We start from the raw sequence: 21,335 nt of genomic DNA, 5'->3' as shown, positions 1-21,335 counted from the left end.
CAAGTAAGAGAAGGAGAGGAAAAATTGGGAAGAGAAATGAGAGTGATGCAAGAAAATCATGAAAAATGAGTCAACAGCTTGCTAAAAGAGACCCCCAAAATACTGAAGAAAATAACACCTTAAAAATAGACTAACCCAAATGGCAAAAGAGTTCCAAAAAGCCGATAAAGAGAAGAATGCCTTAAAAAGCAGAATTGGCCAAATGGAAAAGGAGGTCCAAAAGATCACTGAAGAAAATAATTCCTTAAAAATTAGAATGGAGCACATGGAAGCTAATGACTCTATGATAAATCAAGAAATTATGAAACAGAACCAAAAGAATGAAAAAAAACCAGAAGACAATATGAAATATCTCACTGGAAAAAACAACTGACCTAGAAAATAGATCCAGGAGAGATAACTTAAAAGATATTGGACTACCTGAAAGCCATGATCAGTAAAAGAGCCTAGACATCATCTTTCAGGAAATTATCAAGGAAAACTGCCCTGATATTCTAGAACCAGAGGGTAAAATAGAAATTGAAAGAATCCACTGATCACTTCCTGAAAGAGATCCCAAAAGGAAAACTACTAGGAACATTGTGGCCAAATTCCAGCGTTCCCAAGTCAAAGAGAAGATATTGCTAGCAGCCAGAAGGAAACAATTCAGGTATTTCAGAAATACAATCAGGATAACACAAGATTTAGCAACTTCTACATTAAGGGATCGAAGGGCTTGGAATATGATATTCCAGAGGTCAAAGGAACTAGGATTAAAACCAAGAATCACCCACCCAGCAAAATTGAGTATAATCCAAAATGGATATTCAGTGAAATAGAGAACTTTAAAGGATTCTTAATGAAAAGATCAATGCTGAATAGAAAACTTGACTTTCAAATACAAGACTCAAGAGAAGCATGAAAAGGTAAACAAGAAAGAGAAATCATAAGAGAATTGTCAAAGTTGAACTGTTTACATTCCTATATGAAAGAGAATATTTGTAACTCATGAGATCTTTTTCAGTATTAGGGTAGTTAAAAGGAATATAGATATAGATAAATAATATCATATATATTGTATATGTGTGTGTGTGCGTGTGTGCATGCATGTGCATGCATGTGTGCATGAGTGTGTGTGTGTGTGCGTATGTGTATATGTGTGTGTGTGTAGACACAGGGTGGGCACAGAATGAGTTAATATGAAGGGATGATATCTAAAAAATAAAATTAAGGGGTGAGAGAGAGGAATATACTAGAAGAAGGAGAAAGGGAAACACAGAATGGGGTAAGTTGTCTCACATAAAAGAGGCAAGAAAAAGCTTTTACATTGGAGGGGAGGAATGGCAAGATAAGAGGGAATGAGTGAACCTTACTCTCATCAGATTTGGCTTAAGGAGGGAACATACACATTCAATTGGGTATGGAAATCTATCTTATCTTACAGGAAAGTAGGGGGGAAGGGGATAAGAGGGGGCAATGACAGAAGGGAGGGCAGATTGGAGGAGGGGGCAGTCAGAAGCAAACACTTTTGAGGAGGGACAGGGTCAAAGGAGAGAATAGTATAAACAGGGGGGTGTAAATGGGGGTGGGATAGGATAGAGGGAAATATAGTTAGTCTTTCACAACATGACTCTTAAGGAAGTGTTTTGCATAATTATACATGTACAATCTATATCAAATTGCTTACCTTCTCAATGAGGGTGGGTGGGGAGGGAAGAAGGGAGAGGATTTGGAACTCTAAAAACAGATGTTAAAAAACTGTTTTTACATACAACTGGGAAATAAGATACATGGGCAATGAGGTATAGAAATCTATCTTGCCCTACAGGAAAACAGAACAGAAGGGGATAAAAGGAAGGGGGGAGGTGATAGAAGGGAGGACAGATGGGGGAAGGGTTACTCAGAATGCATGCCCTCAGGGTGGGGAGGGGAGAGACGGGGAGAAAATTTGGAATTCAAAATCTTGTGGAGGTGAATGTTGAAAACTAAAAATAAATTAATTAATGAGAATACAAAAAAAAAAAGGAAAGAAAAAGAATTATCTTTCCACTTTGCATCCTTGTTCTAAGAGGTCTAAATTATTTTCTCTAATGTTTAATTTTTAAAATTACTTAATATTTCATTTGTTTACTATTTAATTATTTTCTTTAATGTCATCAATTTTCTTGCTAAGCTTCTTTTGTAGTCATGAATCTCAGGCAGTCCCATGATTCTTAACTTTTTTTTTTCTCTTTACTCTGTTTTCAAGGTCAGTTCTTACTATGAGATACCTTCCATTTTTTTCTATTTTTTCAGCCTTTTGACTTTGTTTTTAATATTTCTGGTTGTCTCATAGAGTCACTAGCTTTGATTTGATACATTCTAATTTTCAGGAAGTTTATGCTAGGTCAAGATTTGTACCTCTTGTAGCAAGTTGTTAATTCTCTTTACATATCTTTCTTCCATATCTCTCATTTTCCTTTTTTTCCTCTTCATTTGCTTTTGGAAACCATTTTTTATCTCTTTTTTGACTCTTGCTTCATGTCTTTCAGGAATTCTAGTTGAGTTTGTGCACTAGGTAAGTTTTCCTTTGAAGTTTTGCTTGTAGATGTTTGGAGGTCATTTTCTGTGTGTCTTAAGCATCCCATCAGCATTAGAGCTTTTTAATTAGTGGGATTCTCTTTTTTTGTTTATTTGCTCATTCTTCCAGGCTACTTCCTGTCTTCAGACATTACATCCCATGGCAAAGCAGCTCTAAACACAATGGGAAGTACTTGACTGAAAATAACCACCTCTCCTATGATACGAGCCCTGGGCACAGCCCCCCTCCTCAATTAGCCTTGGATCTGTGACCCAGAACTGAGTAGTAAGAAACAAAGTGGCCAAGTGATATTTGTTCCTGTACCCTACACAAAGTTGGGTTCCTCTTTGCTGGATTTGGAATCTCTTGCCCTGCTGCGCAACTTCTCCCTGCACTAGAATGTCCCATATGACTATTCCTGGCTATACCACCATCCCCAGCGTACAAAGCCTTCTCTGTCTATTTCCTTAAGCCTCCTTAGGATAGCAAAATGACTATGATTTTTTTTCATAGATTATCCCTGAAAAGCTTCCTTTTTGTTCTCAAATTCTATGAATATACGAACTTCAAATAGTTACTAGAGCAGAGCCAAGAGGGTAGAATAACAAGAAGTACAGCCAAACTTTCCAGACACCTACACACCCCAAAAACTCTGATCAGATCTCCAAAAATGTATCACACTGAGTCCTTATCAGGAAATGCAAGAAAAAAGATCATAGTAAGTCATTTTTCTATCCCAGGAAGTTATAAGGAGACAGATGGAGAAATCTCCAAACTGGAGATAGTGGTATAGCCAGGAACGTGAAGCATTCAGTGCAGGGAGAAGTTGTGCACCAGAACACAATTGGAGACAACTGGGTCCAGATAACAAATAAGTATGATTTTAAAATATCTAACTCATGGCTCAAAGCAGAAGTGATTTCCTAAAATTTAGGGGAACATTCATGTTGGCACTGAGCAATCATATAGGCCATAACTTCTTGTTCTCTTCCTCTTTTGAATTATAGACATGTAGATAAGAAGTGCTTAACAGGCATCTTTATTTGCATCAACTAATATTCATTGAATACTTGCTATGTGCATCCCAATAAGTTTTGGGGTTACCAAACTGTATTTTACAGGATCTCTGCCTCTTTGGCATTTATAATCTAGTTTGGGAGTAAAGATATGGAAGGATACATGCGCTGTCCAGAATTTAAGCTCCTCAGGATAAGAGAAGCTCCTTGAATGCAAGGATTATTTTTTTTTCCTTTTTTTAGTCTTTCTTTTTAGTCTTTTTGTCCCCACAGCATAAATATAGCACCTTCAGAGAGTAGATACTTAATGGATTCTTTGTTATGTTTGATTAGGCTAGACCAACCTCTCTCTATCTATGTTCCATAATAATGTAAATAGAGATTCCATTGAAAAATTTAAGTGCCAGCAAGCTTCCCTCTAAGACTAAATAACAAATTATTACATATTAAGCATACTTATCATGTATAATAATTTTTCCATTTGAAAATCACTTTAATTTTCTCCATTCTCTTTGAAAATTTCCCAACCTTTATCTATCGCAGGACCATCCTATAACTCCAAATTTACCTCAAGACTTTAGCAGCATTTATGAGTCCTGCCAAGATAAAGTATTCTGTGTCCAAATTACTTTAGGAAAAGCTGGTACACAAAGTAATTTCTCTGAAATTTAAAAGGAAGAAATGATCACAGAGGGCAGATGGTGTAGAAGAGATGAATGTGACTTGACCTCAACTTCAGAATCGTAAAATCATAGATTTGGGGCTAGAATTGACCTTAAAGTTCCTCTCATTTAACCCCTTCATTTTAATTTTTCTTCCTGTCTCATGGAGTCATGTGACCCATTCTAACTGTCCAGGAATATTTTACAGGGAGTTTATCTTTTGGAAATAAGAAAACTGAGACCTACAAAGGATAAGTAATTTGCCCAAGGTCACACAAGAAATAAGTGGCATAGGTAGGATTCAAACACAGACCCTCTGGCTCCAAACTGTAGCAACAATGCTACCTGCTCCTGCTGTGGCTGTGTAAAGCCAATAACACCAACATACGAGAGGACTGCTAGCACAGGTTCTTTGATCTACTTTTCTAAGGAAAGCAACTTAAAGGGGTTTACAATCTCACTTTAATCAAACATACATATATCATTCACTTAGTTCAGGGGAAAAAGTCAGCACCCTAAACTTCAGAACAAATACAAACAGAAATTACAAACAGAGAAAGTATAAACAGAGCAAATAACACAAATCAACAGACAGGCTTCTGTCTGACCAAAGCTATACAAACATAGTTACCAGAGAGAGAAGCACCAACACCTGGGTTTTCAAAGCCAGGGGGCTCCTTAATAGCTACCCAGAGTCTCCACACCAACACTCTTCCAAAGAGTGAGCTCCAAACAAAATGCTAACCTCAGAGTATACATACACTTCTTCAGGGTCAGAGTGCTTCACACCTCTCGAGGGCTTCACACCTCTGGAGGGCTTCACACCTCTAGAGAGTTTCACACCTCTCATGATGTAATTAGCAAAAGGTTGTGGGCCTTCCTATAAACAAAGGCAAGACTCAGTCAAAGGCACTTGATTGCCTTAGTGCTGAGAAGCGCTCCAAAATAAAAGACAACAAAAGTCCCACTTTGCTTGCCCTTACATATATCCATTACCTTTTCCATCATGTCACACTGTTTATTTCAAGAAAGGATATTCCAAACTGATGCAAAACATTTCTAAAAAGTACATAATTTTGAAAACAAAAATCATATAAACACAACAAAAGGAGAATGGGAGGAGGGAATCCCTTCTGTTCCTTTTTTTTTAGCAGTATAGCTACATACACAACTAAGTTAACAAAAAGTTGTGAATATGAGAAGCTATGGAATAGTTAATTTCCCATAAGTAATGGGATTACTTAAATATATTCAACTACAGTATTTGAATTCATATTCTATTTACTGTTCAACAGTAAGTAAGCACAAAAAGTTAATCTAAATTGTGGCCATACCAATTTGATAATTGTGTAGTGTCTGACTCCTACATTTTCTCTTCCTAAGAGGTACCTATAGAGTAGAAGTGGGTAGATGCACCTGAACACATTTTTTTCATTTTCACATCTTGACTGCATAGAACTAATGTATAGAAGTTATGTTTTGAAATTATTTGTTCTTAGCCATAGATTGAAATCCTTCACTAATTCTTGCATCACCCCTAAGAATTATTACAATATACTTAACTTCATTCCTTTTACATCAGTAGCAAAAAGAACATGGTTTAAATGAATGAGGTCAAGAAAAGTTGGATAAGGCTGAAAACAACTGAACAACAAAAATAAATTACCGTGCAACAATTACAGTGCTAAGCACTGGGATGTCAAGAAAAGGGGGAAAAGTCCTTTTCCTCAAGGAGCTTATATTCCAATGTAAATAGCTAGGTACATACAAGATATGTGCAGAATAAATGGCAGAGGAAACAGCATGAGCAGCAGGGGAGACAGAGCAATGCCTCCTGCAAACATGAGATTTGAGGTTAGTCTTATAGAAATGCAGGGAAATAAGAATTGGAGGTGTGAAAGAGTATTTTGCTAAAGTGTAAGTGTGATTATGTCACACTCATATGCATACTTAATAGATTCCAGTGGCTCCATTCCAGTCAAAGGGGGATAGCCAACCAGTGCAAAAGGCAAATAGAAAGGAGATGGGAGTGCCAGGAGGAACGGCAAGTAAGCCAGGATTGCTGGATGAATGAATGGAGCATGAGTGAGAAGTAAGGTCATTAAAAAGGTAGGAAGTAGCCACTTTATTAAGGGCTTTAAATGCCAAATTATTGTTGTTTAGCTGTTTTAGTCATGTTTGACGCTTCATGACCCCCTTTAGGGGATTTCTTGGCAGTGATACTAAAATGGATTGCCATTTCCTTCTCCAGCTCACTTTACAGATGAGAAAATTGAGGAAAACAGAGTCAAATGGCTTATCCAGGGTCACACCGCTAGTAAGTGTCTGAGGCCAGAGTTGAACCCAAGAAGACGAGTTTTCTGGACTCCAGGTCCAGCGCGCTATCCCCTGTACCACCTAGATGACCTGAAGACTTTGGAATACCCTGTAGTTAATGATTAACCCTTCCCCCGTGCATTCCCCCAAAAACCTCCATACCTGAAAGGGAGAAGTCTCCTTTCTGAGTTTCACTTTCTCTAATTAGGAAGGCACCATTCTGGTTTCCTGGGTATAGTAGTTGTTTCTCTGCTTCTACTCGCTTGATTGAACCAAAGAACCACCTATAACAAGAGATATGCACATTTTAATTATCCAGTAATACCTGTAGAAGCATAATACTCTGCCTTTCAAAGGAGAACAAGATACTTAGTAAGAATGAGTCTTGAAGTTTCAACTGTGTTTTATGGTTTTTGTGATCTTTATGAAATATGCCTAGAATGAAAATTAGCAACTTGGCACACAGATGCCAAAGGTAGTAAATTTGGGGGATTGAAAACAAGAGGTGTGGCTGCTATTGAGATCCCAGGTAAAAGTGCAAAGTAGGTGAAATTTTCCTTCAGTGTTCCCTCCCTCCTTTTCTGGATCCTCCCCAATACGAAGCACCGCTTTACTCCTTTCTCTCCCCTACCTCCAGTGTGGCCCTTTCACTCCCTAAAAGTAGCCCCTTATCAAAGTGCTCCAAAATTCACAGGATCTTGGAACTAGAGTTGGAAGAGATCTTAGTGACCTTCTATTCCAAACACCTTATTTTAAAGATGAAGAAACTAGGACCTAGAGGGTTTAAGTGGCTTGCCTGAGGATACAGAGATAGTAAGTATCAGGGATAGAATTTGAACCCAGGTACTATGATTCCCAAGGCAAAGCATGCAAAGCAATTTTACACCTTATAGCTCCACGTAGACATTAGTTCTGATTACTGAGGAGGCCACCAAGCTTTGATGTTCTGAAGAGTAATTTGGCAGAAAAAGCACTGAAGTGGGGCGGCTAGGTGGTACGATGGATAGAGCACAGGAGCCTGCAGTCAGGAGGACCTGCGTTCAAACCTGGTCTCAGACATTTATTAACTGTGTGACCCTGGGCAGGTCGCTTAACCCCAACTGCCTCCAAAAAAGCAAAACAAAACAAAAAAATGAAAGGACTGAACTTAGAGCCTGAAAACCTAAAGCTCCCTTCACTGAAAATATGATACTTGTATTACCTGCAATATAGAAAGTGTTATCGGTATTGAAAGGAATCATGCATGAGGGGGCTAAGCAGTTCAACTTTTGTTCTGCTTCTGACTCGAAATTTTTTAAGACCTATAAAAATGTATGCAATCCTTATTATTAAGTTCGACAACAAATTTTGGTTAAAAATCTATAGAGTACATAGGGGAGTATTGGGTATTGAGGGAAATACAAAATTTAGATAAAAGAGGATTCCTTTCCTGGTGCCTTTGTCCTGGATAAGCTGATTCCTAAGGTACCCCATGTTTTCAGTTACAAGAGAATGATAAATATACCTGATTCTCCTCACATTGTGATGTTTTCTATTTTCTTTCCCTCTAACCTGTTCAGTTCATTCCCTGATTTCTCCTCCTTATATTCTTCTTTCTCACCATCTATTTTAAGTCTGGAAGCATATTTAGAACCTCATTTTAGATCAACAAAAATAATAAGAAATAATATTTTCTCAAGGCTTAAATTATTTAGGGTTTTTACTCTTTAGTTAGGGTGAGGGGTAGGGTTCAGTTATAATTATTAGGAAGATTTACCTTAAATCCATTCTAATTCTTATGTTGATGAAAAGGGCTTGCTTTGGTTTTGGGGGGAAAGAAAAGGAACAAAGAAAGGATAGGACCACTGCTGATTATTGATGCTAGCTGACAACAAAGAGAAAGCTTAGAAGCTCACCTCTTATTCTGCTTCTGTTTTATCTATCAAAAAAGATCTTTGGCCTGGGAAGGACAAAAAGGTAGATAAATTTTACATGGTTATAAATTTGGGAACAAGAAAAGAAGTTAGAGGTCATTTAGTCTAACCTCTTCAATTTAGAGAAAAGGAAGTTGTAAGTTAGAGAACATAGTGATTTGCTGAGTTCACATAAGTGAAAAGTAGCAGAGCTAGGATTTGAACTCAGGTTTCTTGATTCTAAAAATAGAATCTTTTCCACTTCATAGAGAGATGATACTCAAAGTAAATACAGAAAAAAATCAGAGAGCAGGTGTCATCAAAGAATTTTAATTACCAGGCCCAAATTAATTATGTCTTAGTCTTTGAAAGAGTTGGCAGATGGGATCCTTGAGCTGCTGTCAGCAATCTTTGGACAGCCTATTGATGCAGTAGATAGAACGCCAGACCTGGAATCAGGAAGCCTCTTCTTCCTGAGTTCAATTCTGGCCTAAGATACATACTAATTGTATGACTCTGAGCAAGTCACTTAACCCTAATTGCCTCAGTTTCCTCATCTGTAAAATGAGTTGGAGAAGGAAATGGCAAACCACTCCAGTATCTTTGCCAAGAAAACTCCAAATGGTCTCACGAAGAGTGGGACATAACTGATATGACTGAACAACTGCAGCAATCTTTGAATGGAGAATAGGAGAAACAAGGAAACAGTACTCAAGAAGGGCAAATGCTCCAATTTTCAAAACAATAAAGGAAATGGAATCTACAAGCTATAGGGTAGTGGGCTTATTTTTTTTAATTCTTGACAAAATTCAAGGATATATAATTAAAAGGGTGGTTAATGAATATCTGAAAAAAGAATGACTATTCACAAAGAGCCACCACAGCTTCATCAAGAACAGGTCATACTATTTCAGTGGGTGAGGGAGAGATTGATGAGAGGGAGGGAATTTTTAAACTCAAAATTTAAAAACAAGTGATAATTTTTAAAAACTTTAATTAAAAAAAGAATAGGTCATACCTGACTAATCTTATTTCCTTTTTTTGACAAGATTGTTAAATTAGTAGATTAGAAGAAAGCTGAAGCAAAGCATCTGGTAAAGTCTTTCATGCTATTGTTATGGAAAAGATGTCAATATATGCTAGAAGAAAGGAGAATTAAATGGGTTCCGAATTGGCCAAATGACTAGACCATAAAAAAGTCTATCATTAATGGCTCAATGTGAACCTGGAAGGGATTCTTCAGTGAAAAACCTCTGGGATCTGTATTTGGCTTATGCTATTTAATGGCAGATATAGGGCTCAAAAATGACTTGAAGGGCTAGACCATTGAACCAAATAGAAGAGTGAAATTTAATCATGATAAGTGAAAAGTCACATTTCTCTTCCAAAAAAAATCAAATTCACAAGAGCAAGGCAAAGGAAACATGCCTAAATAAATGTTTTTTGACTGACTTAAGGACTTTCATAGCTAGAAAAACAGTCCATATTTAAAAAAAACTAGAAGTTTTAGAAGACTGCAAGCTTAGTATGAGTCAACAGTGAGATATGGAAACCTAGACTAATGCATTAAAGTGAGAACACCACTGTACTTTGCCCTGTTGAAACCACATCTAGAATTCTGTATTAAATTCTTGGCACCATATCTAAGGAGGGACAATATGAAGCAGGAGGGTGTCCAGAATAAGGAACAGAATAAGCCCTTACTATGTGAAGATAAGGCACGAGAACTGGGATATTTAATCTGGAAAAGAGAAGACTCGGGGAGGGGGGTTTTATGAGAGCTTTCTGAAGAGCCATGGTATGGAAGCAGGAATAGATCTATTCTTCTTGGTCCAAGAAAAGAACTAGAAGAAATGGGTAGACATTGTAGAGAGACAGATTAAGGTTTGATATAAGGAAAATTCTTCTAATGTTTTCATAGGACTAAGAGTCATGGAACACTTGTCTCAAAAGAATTAAAAACGAGAATCACCTAAAGAATGATGAAAGGCATATAATAGGCATGAGTAGCCTCACATGGTCAATAAATCAATCAGTAAATATTGCAAATGAGAAATTATGAAACACAGTGAGGGACATTTGAAAAGAAACACATGAATGAAAAAGACGGGCTAACTATGGTGGCAAAATCAAGGAATAACCAATTAATGTCTTAATGTTACACTAGTATCCTTGGGGTGTCAAAAGAAACAAAGAAAGGCTCCCAGCAAGTTGGGTTGGACCTCTGCATCAAATTCATGGGACTACATATCCAAGAATCACAGAAGATGGTAGCCCTGAACAGGCTGCGATATGCATCATTGAAGGGCATACCCACATGGCAAGGATCACAGATTTATTCCAGAATTTCAGTAGAATAAGAGAATCTTCCTAACAATTAAAGCTATTAAAGGGGGATGGAATGCTATGGGAAGTGGTGGATCACCCCTAAATGGAAATCTTCAAGGAAAGACTATAGATTAATACTTACTTATTAAATTTGTTGTATAGGGAATTCTTGCTCATTCAGGAATTGGACTAGATGATTTCTGAGGCGCCTTCTAGCTCTGACACTCTATAATTCTGTAAATCTGCCCCTCTGTAACTTCTTCCCATTCCTCCTACTTTTGGTCACTAAACCCAAGCAGAACAAGGCTAATCCTTCTTCCTCATGATGGCCTTCATATATCTGAAGATAGCTATCATGTCCTACCCCACTCCCCAGCTCCTCTCTTCTCTAGATGAAACCTATGGATATTTTTAATTTGGAGTGAAGGAGTGATGTAGGGTAAGGTATGCCTCAAGAGAGGCTATTTGAATGAAGATGTTAGAGAATAATTGACTTTAAGTATGGCACAACCACTTTTATTTGGCATAGACCTCTGATTTTATTGTTACAGGGCACTCCCACTAAGGAAACTCCCTCTACCAATGCAGATAAACAATTTGTTTACAACTTATTATCATCTTATAGAGTTGCCTAGAGGTGTTAAGAGGTTAAGAGAGTGTTCAGTCACGTAGCCAGAACTTAAATATAGGCTTTCTTGATTCTGAGTCCATCTCTGCTTCCTACCGTACACTGCATTGGCTATAGTGCTGGACCTGTAGTCAGGAAGATAAGTTCAAATCCAGCCTTATACACTTACTGTATGAGCTTTGTGATCCTGGGCAAATCACTTAGTCTCTGTCTACCTCAGTTTCCTCTTCTGTAAAATGGGAATAATGATAGCACCTACCTCTCAGGGTTGTTGTGTGAATAAAATTGATACAAATACTTGTAAGCACTTTGCAAACCTTAAAGCACTATATCAATGCCAGTTGTTTTTGTTACTGTTGTTAAGTACAGAAGTTGGACTTTTACATAAGTTTCCTTGACTCTAAATCCAGCACTCTAGTCACTATACCATCAAGTCTAATTACAGGATGTCAAGGAACATCTAGAGTTGACCACATATTGGTTGGCTGGTTGGCTGTTGTCCATTGTTCTCAAAGAGGACCAAAATGACATCACTATGTTGGGGTCACGGTACAGTGTCCAACTGTGGCTGATCAGACCAATACAAGCTCAGAAGGTTCCACCATAGGTCAGGTATAAATAGTGTATGTGAATATTTGGGATGGAGATATCTCTAAATTTGTGTACCTCATGTTTCTACTGCAATTCTTCTTTGCTCATAGAGCACAGCACCTTCTTTAATGCAGTCATGCCTTGGGAAGAGCTATGTGTGACCTTCAAGCCATGGGACACCAAGGATCACTGTAAGGAACACCAGGAGTACTGTAACAGACCTCCAGCTCCAGAACCCTGGGCTACTGGCTGCTGCATTGGCCATGGGACTTGGAATGAGCAAAGAAGAGGAATGGAGCTGGAAAAGCATGGGACTCCCACAAAAAAGAATCTGCATGGTGCTATAGAAGAGGGAAGGGCAGAGACCTGTTAAGTGTGTGTAAGTGAACATCTCCACATTTCCCTTCTCTTACTTAGTTCAGTCCTTAAGGAAAATGCTGCCCCGATGACTTCAATTCAGCAAGTCTTTATTGTGGACTGCTACTTTGGGTCTCTAACCTATTCTAGGCACTGAGATGAACACTTCCTAACAGTGCTGCTTAAAGGTGGAATGGACTACCATGGAGGCAGTGGGTTTTCTGTCACTAGAGGTTTTCAAACAGAGGCTTTATGGCTACATGATGCAGAAAAGAAAACTTGCTCAGGTACAGGTTGGACTAGATGACTTTCAACTCTGAGATTCAATCATTTTACAGTCATTTTCTGTTGCATATCCAGCACTGCCCTACCCCACTAAAAGATTATTAGATAAATTTTTATATTATTCATCTCTCAAGGCACACAAAAATAAATACCTGTTCATTGAAAATCATAATTTTATTTATAAAAAGCTGCAAGTTTCTATTTTTAATATTTTCAAGAGCAGGGATGGAGAACCTGCAGCTTTGAGGACACATGTAGCCTTCTAGGTCCTTGGGTGTGGCCTTTTGATTGAGTCTAAGTTTTACAGAACAAATCTCTTATTAAGGGAATTCTGTCTGTGAAGTTTGGATTCACAGGGCCACACTTGAGGACCTAGAGGCCCACATGTGACCTCGATACTGAAGGTTCCCCACCCCTGATCAAGAGGGTTGCTCACAAGTGTGTGTCAATGTATACCTCACTTTACCCAATGTAGACCACTACAAAGTTTGTATAAGTTGAACCTTTATAAATCAAGTAAAATACTGGTCTAAACGCAAGCTGCATTTTTTTTTCACCAAATTTAGCTCCTATGAAATCTAAGTACTGACTATAATCACTCTTTTAGTGAGAGAATGGCAGTAAAAAAAATGATGGTGATAGCAACATTGAACTAAAAAAGTAATAAAAATCTTTATTTGAATTTAAGGATACGCAATAAATATAAGATAATAATCAGTGTACAGCTACTATTTAAAGACCTCTCATTTTAGGGGTAGGAACTATATTTGAGGGTAGCAGATACTTGGACCAATTCTCTAAGAACAAATGTATTAGCACTAAGAAATAGGGCGATTTAAAAGAATAATAAGGAATCTCATTATATAACAAAGACTTCTTTTCTAATGTAAATGATCTCTTCTATCACTACCTTCCATCCATACATATAATTGCTCTATTTTTTAACTTCAGATTTTTGTACATAATGCCTTTTCTTAGACAAAGACCCACTTATTTTAAATCTATAATATTAATGAAAAGGTCATAGCTGTTGGACAGTATCATAAGTTCACTTGTCACCTGGAATTCACTTAGCTAAGTTTCCAACAGGAAGAAACAAAACAAGAAGAAAAAAGTCCCAAATATTTTTGTGCGTAATTTAGCAATATATCTGTGTCCTTCATTTTCACAGATGACTCAACTGTGGTTAATTGATATTTCGGATGGGTGTGTGTGATTAAAAGGACTAATAGAAGAACAATATCCCACACTATAAAGATGTGAAGAATCATTTTTACATGCAACTTCAGTTATTTGCAAAGATGCAACTATTTTTAATTCAACCTCTTTGATTCACAGGTGGCCCAGGCTTATTTTTCAGGAGCTACCCCAGTTTTGATTGGCAAACACTAGGCTAGTCTCTCTGCTGCCTTAGTTTCTCTCTACTTTCAATCTCATATTGTTTATGTGCAGTAAAAAAGTTAGAATGTCTATAATGCAATGAATATGAACCACATTATACTTAGAAACAAGGGTGTGCAGGTGATGGGGACTAATTAGCGTACAGTCTCAAAACACATGAGGAGAAATTTAGATTTGACAAGAGACCACTGACAGCAACTGGGATTTGTCACCTAAATATCAATCAATTACCCAGCTTCATGACATGGCCACCCACATACAAACTGGAGACACGACCCTATTTATACTTAACAAAAATAATTTTCACAGTTACTTGAGAAAAGCATGGAGTAAACTGGAGACTGGTATAATAGAAAACAAAGGTTTCAAAAATATTGAGAATGATGGAGTTGCTGAAAATCTATGAGGACAAGACAAAAATAATTAGAATTCAAATCTATAAAAGCAAGGTGAAAAGGAGAAATGATTGAAGTCTGTAAAATCAAGAAGGGCATGGAATGGGTGATAAATTTTCCCCTGACTATTATAAACATTAGGAGCACTCCATGGAGTCGCATTCATTTAAAAAATTTATGTATTGAGCTACTTTAATGTGCATATCAACATTCACGACATGGGAAAGCAAAACATCAATGATGTGGTTCCTTCCATCCAAAAGTATAATGGGAATCATAAGATGTACAAATGTGACTAGGCACAGTGCCTGGCACATAGTAAGTGCTTAATAAAGGGGTTTTGTTTTCACTTATGTACTCATTCACATGAAAAGCTAATTAACAATACAAGACAGGTTCCGCACTATTATCCCCAGTTCTGTCCCTGAATGGGTCCACAGTTTGAACTCGTCCAGCTATGTAACTGATTGGTTTCCGTGAATGAGTTGGTTGGTACTGTCCCCCTTGGGGAATGAGGATTATGGAGGTTGAAGTTGGGAAGAAAGACCTATAGGTCCAAAGACTGATATCTGAAGCAGAAACCAGGGCAAAAATAAGGATCATGACAAAGCCTAAAGGGGATATTAACGTAAGGCCCAGGGTCAGTTGCTAACTAGGTAAGCAGTAAGGTACCAACTTTGACAAAAAATTATCTGAATTCAACTTTATTGAGTCGTTCTAATAAATAGACTTATGAGTGATTTGATGCCTAGTTGTATGAAGCCAGTACTATCCTCCAGCTTTTTCAACTGGAAAGCTTCCACCACTATCACATTCATTATATCCCATGGCAAAGCAGCTCTAAACAACAATGGAAAGTGCACGATTGAATATAAAATAAGTGGCATGGACCCTAAGCAAACCCTGTTCACCTGAGTTTCCTTATCTATAAAAAGGAGCTAGAGAAGGAAATGGCAAACCACCACAGCACTTTTGCCAAGAAAACTCCAAATAGGGTCACAAAGAATCAGACGTGAGTATGAAACAACTGAATAACAAAGTAAGGAGAAGAAGAATAATAGAGGAGGGAAAACTCACTGGCTAGCCACAAAGAAACCAGGATCCATAGAAGAGGTAAGATATTTAAAGAATATTTGGGATGGATAGGTGGAGAGTAGAATAGAGGACATTTCAGATGTGGGAAAAAAGTGTAAGCAAAAGCACAAAGGTGGGAATGGGCAAGACCTATTTGGTAAACACTTTGTGTTAGATAAGAGTGAGGGGTAAAGTTGGGAATATAGACTTTGGATTTCAGGGAGACAAGAGTTGAACTTTACTCTCTAAGTCATGGGGACCAAGACAGAGTATCTGAGGAAGGGGAAGGCATGTCCAAGCACTATGTTAAAAAGATTGATGTGGAACAGTAGACCAAAGTTAGACTAAAAAAGAAAGAGAGTAGAGATAGGAAGATCAGATAGTAAGCTAATGCAGTAACTGAGCATAAGGTAATAAGCATCTGGCCTAGAGTCATAGCTGTGGGAATTGAAAGGAAGGGATACTTTAAGATAAATTGCAAAGAAATAATTGGCAGAACTTGGTGATTGATTAGATCTTGGTAGTGAGAGAGAGAAAAGGATGAAAGATGATTCCAAGATTTCCAGAATAATAGCACCATTGTCAGAAATAGAGATATCAGGAGGGGTAGCTGGTTTGAGGGGAAGATGATAAGCCTGGTTTGATTTGTGGACATTCAGGTAGAAATGTGCACATGACCCTAAATACCTTCAATTGCTTTTGGAAAGTCCATCACTCAAAAGAGCATTTTCTCACCTTAGGAACTTTTTTTTATTTTTCCAATTACGGTATACTTCCCAAGGGGGCAGTGGGTACTTTGATCTTGGCTACGTAATTAAAATTATAATAAGGCTTATGCCATAGGCATGATTAACTGGGCTAGAGATTTAGGTTTAGCATTTTTTCATTAAAAATCCATGTCTTTATTAAAACATTAATGTAAATACAAAATTATAAATAATTATCAACTCAAATGATCAAAGGGTAAGGATCAAATGAGATACTGTTCTATAACATGCTTTTAAAGCCCATGTAATGCCAACAATTAATAGCCAAATAATAAGTTTAAATACTAAATATGTAAAGTAAATTTTTAGACTAAAAATAACAAATCATTTGGTACCTTTCTCACTAATCCTTAATTGTTATAAATGCTTAATCTAAAATGGACCGTATTCCCCAGACCTGATTAGAATATTTCTCTCTAATTTACCTTGAATCCTAGTCTTTCCAAATGCTTTCTAAATCCAAATGCTTTCTAAAATGCACAGCCATAGGACCAGTTTGGCATCAAGAAATCTTTTGGTTATTTTTCTTTAAGTGGCAGCAGCTTCCCTCCAACACCTGTATAAATAATCTCTCCACTCTAATTATATCAAAATTTATTCAAAACCTTAGTTTCCCCTTATGATAAGTTCAAAAGTTTATCATTCCCTTTAATTTCCTTATACCTTCTCATACAGCCAATGCAGAAAGACATTACAGACATATAGTAGTATAATACTTCAAGCAACATATCTCAAATTTTTTGGTCTCAGGACCCCTTTACACGCTTAAAAATTATTGAGGACCCCAAAGAATTTTTTATGTGGGTTATATTAATTAATATTTACCATTTTGTAAATTAAAACTGAAAAGGTTTTTAAAATATTTATATACTAATTCATTTTAATAATAATAATAATAAACCAATTAAATGTCAACATATTTATGAAAAATAACTATATTTTCAAAAGCAAATTTTGAGAAGCATGGCATTGCTTTACATATTTTTGCAAATCTAATGTCTGACTTAATAGAAGACAACTGGATTTTCATATCTATTTCTGCATTCAGTTTGTTGGGATATGTGGCTTTGGTTGGAGCATATAAAGAAAATCCAGTCTCACACAGATATGTAGTTGGAAAAAGGTGAAGTACTTTAATAGGCAAATTTTTAATAGTTTTGACCTCACAGATCCCCTGAATGGGTGTCAGTGATGCTCAAGGGTCCTTGATTCATACTTTGAGGACTGCTGCTTTTCAAAATGTAAAAGCTGCACTGATTCATATTGTTCAGCTGAGAGCAACTTTCCATTCCACTAGAGGGGGGGGGGGGAGAGAGAGAGAGAAAAGGAGGAAGGGAGGAAAGAAGGAGGGAAGGAAAGAATGGAGGAAGGGAGGAAGAGAGGAAGGAAGGAAGGAAGGAAGGAAGGAAGGAAGAAAGGAAGGAAGGAAGGAAGGAAGGAAGGAAGGAAGGAAGGAAGGAAGGAAGGAAGGAAAACTATTCTATTTCCAACAGGTATATTCCTTCCATAGTTACTGGCTAGGCGTTTCTATAAATGTACATATAACTTTTCTCTTAGTGTCTCCCTAGTAACTCCTTTAGTATCCCTGAAAATACCATAGCTTGCCCTTGTAAGAGAGCACCACTTTCTTCATTCCAACTCACCAGTCAGTTCCTTCTGAGTAGTTAGCATAAGATATTGAGAAAAAAGAACATAGGGTCAGAGATTGAGCCTTAGGGAATACCCACAGTTAAGGTGCAAGAGGAAGAAGAAGAAGAAAAGTAAGTCAATACAGCTTTAAGGAAATATCTTCAGGGCAAGCAAAAGGAAGTACTTTACACAATAAGAAACACGACAAAATGTAAGTGATTATACTGGCATTTGTCTTGTTCTTTTGTCTAGCTTGGTTATAATTGCAGCAGATATAGAATAATAGAATTAAAGTTAGAAGAACAGGAAGTAAAAAAAAAACTTTTTCTGTTTGTTATAAAAGAGATAAGCTTATTGCGAGGAAGGAGAAATGCTATGATGGATTTGACTAACCTACAAGGAAGAACTGATTGGTGAATTGGAAATGAGGAATACAGACCTCTCTTTCCAAGGCAAGCTGTTCTACAGTGTTTGATATAATACTCAATAGAGTAGAAAACAAAAAATGACTCAGGCCTAGACTATGGCTAATGCACTAGTGCCCTGAGCCTTCCATCTCCTGCTCAGTGCAACATGTTCCCTGAGGAAAAACTATGTGGGCCAGGACAGGCATCTTATGTCTGCCCCAGAGCAATCACTTCCATCTATACCAGAAGAAGGCATTTTCCAACTCCTGCTTCCAGACCAGTTTCCCAAATAGTATGTGGAGAACCTTCATTGCAAAGAACAACAACCCTCCCTTCAACTTCAGGTGTTTCATCTCCTTCTGCTCCTGGCCTCTGAGCATTGAACAGTGGCACCTTTCACTCAGTAATGAACATTCTGAACTCCTGTAGATCATCTACTGCTGAAATCCTGCTCAACACCCCCTACCATGCAATTCCTCTTTCCTGCTCCCCTCAACCCTCCCATCCCAAAGTTTCACCTTAACTCTATCCAGCCCCTCCACTGTGCCCTCTAGAATGCCTGTTCCATAGGCAACAAACTAACCTTCATTTTAAATCTATTCCTCTCTCTCTCCTCCTTATTGAAACCTGGCTGTTCCCTGATGACACAACGTTCCTGATCATCCTCTCCAGTACTAGCTTCACCTTCACTCATTGTCCTCAGCTCACTGGTTGAGGCAAAGGAGTTGGAATATTCCTTGCTGCCCATTGCATTTCCAGGTTCCTTCACTTCTTCCTTCTTCCTTCACTCAGTAACCTCTCTTCCTTTGAGGTTCATGCTATTCACATCTACCACCAAATCAAAATCCCGGTAGTAGTTGTCTACAAACCCCAGTAAACCCCAGGTCACTTCTCTTCCTCCCTCAGTGACTTTGATACTTAGCTTGCAAATTTTCTCTCCTCCCCAACTCTTGCCTTCCTACTAGGGGGACTTCAACAGGTTAATTTTCCCTCAAATACCCTAACTACTCAGTTCTATGCCCCATGCCTAGAACTCATTCCCTCTCATTTTTCCCTCAGAATCTTTTTAATTGAGATGGAGCTAAGGTACCATCTTCTACCATAAAGCTTTTCCTAATCCCCCCAAACTGCTGTTGGCCTCTCTTCCAAACTTCCACACTAAACTATTTTGTATTTATTCTCATATTTACTCTGTGTATACTCATATATGTTCTTCTAGCCATGGTTAGAATTTTTGAGAGCAGAGTCTGTTTTATTCTTTGTATTTATATCCCCAGCACCTAGTATGGTACATGGAAAATAGTTGGCACCTAGCACTAGAAAAACCAGAATTTTAAAATATCGCAAAGAACCAAGATGTGTCAATTGATTCAGAACCTTTTTTATCCACAAGACAAAGCAAATGAATAAAATAAAGAGAAATTTTTGATTTCAAAGTAAAATTGTAATATTTTGAGTCAATTTACCCATGTGATTCTTCTAGTGAAATAACTGGTTGCTGATTGATCGATTTTTTTCTTTATTTTTAATTTATGGCATAAAACAAGCATTTCTACAACATAGTATAATTTTCTTTAAAAAAGGATGATTGCATATGAAACTGAAAATCTATTATGTACAACTTGCTATTCCTTTTAAATATATAATAAAGTTATCATGTAAATTTCTTTTTTTCCTTTTTTTCTTCCCCCCAAGGCCTAGAGATAGCTACCATTAGACACAAATAGATATATATGGATATATACATATATGTAAGTATGTATGTATGTAAAATTATTCTATACATGCTTTTATGTATCAATTCTTGCTCTGGATACAGGTAGATTGATTGATTTTCAACCTAGACCAACGGACTCCAATTTGATTGCTTTCCATATCTAATGCGACTATATTCATATGAACATAGAGGGAAAAAAATCAAATTTGCTTTTCCTTACTTCAAAGTAAAAATTTTGCATTCCTGAAAACCTATTGATGGTTTTTGATAATGTGACATTAAGTGATTGCATCCAGTGTTGGGAGTATAACAGGTAGTAATGCTATACTTAAGCCAGGAGGAGACATGGTTTGGTCATTTAATAAAGTTTCCTTTTCATCATTTACAGTTAGCTTAGAAGGAAAATACCTAAGTAAAAGCAGTAAACTTTGTAGCCATGCTTTATTAAATGCAAGATAAAGAAATAAATGTTATCATGGGAGGTACATATTCATAAAAGTTTTTAGGGAAGGTTGGGATTTTATCTGAACCCATTTTCTTGTGAATGCAATTGCTCACAAAAATGTAACCAAAAATCTATCCTGTTATAGATATCATTTCCAGGTTGACTACTGAATCATTCTTTCCTTTATGGCCCACTCTCCATTAACTTATAAAGCTATTAAGGTAGAAGTTAATATTAACCTGCCTGGATAATGAAAATTTAATTAATAGTTTTGACCATGTCACTCTTCTGTTCAAAACTCTTCACTGGCTCCCTGTTGCCTGTCAAATAAACTCAAAATTCTTAACCTCTCTGGGGCCCCATTTTCTCATATGTACAATGGAAAAATAGCTCTTACAAGCCTTTCTCTCATTGGGTTAGTGAGGGGGAACAAAGAAGAGAAGAGAGGAGGAGAAAAAAGACTAAAACAATGACAGGCCCAAGGAGATGGCTGGGAACAGTTGCATAATTTGTATTCCTAGAGTTGGTAGAATCCTTTTACCAGCTCTGCCCCATCAAGTCATGGACTCACAATCTACTGGGACAGAAGGTGTCCAATTCCATACCACTGGTGACACAATGAAATGAAGAGCTGTCGTTATGACTATGACCAAACATAATCACAGTAACACAGTAGAGTAAAGATGAATGCCTATATAGTGAGCATGTTGCTACCACAAAGGAATGTTTTGCTGCGGCAAGGAAGTGTGTCAGACAAACCACCATTTCACCAAAACATACTATTTCCCTTTGTGGTGTTTTCTCCCACTTGCAAATACAATTTCAAATTCATCTGTTTTCATTTTGAATAAAAAAATATGTCATAGTGGATGTGCGTCCATAGTCA

The 21,335-nt window shown here is 37.3% G+C and overlaps 1 protein-coding gene across 1 annotated transcript in view; it reads right to left on the bottom strand.

Annotated features, from left to right (window-relative positions):
- FRK (fyn related Src family tyrosine kinase) overlaps positions 1–21,335 on the bottom strand; it is a 122,946-nt gene that overhangs the window by 45,039 nt on the left and 56,572 nt on the right. Inside the window, exon 2 of the mRNA XM_036769219.1 lies at positions 6,696–6,817. Within this exon, the coding sequence (XP_036625114.1) occupies positions 6,696–6,817 (122 nt within the window). The remainder of the gene's footprint in view (positions 1–6,695; positions 6,818–21,335) is intronic.

The sequence above is a fragment of the Trichosurus vulpecula genome, chromosome 7 (genome assembly GCF_011100635.1).
Source record: "Trichosurus vulpecula isolate mTriVul1 chromosome 7, mTriVul1.pri, whole genome shotgun sequence".
Lineage (NCBI taxonomy): Eukaryota > Metazoa > Chordata > Mammalia > Diprotodontia > Phalangeridae > Trichosurus > Trichosurus vulpecula.
This window is presented reverse-complemented; position numbering and strand designations above follow the sequence as displayed.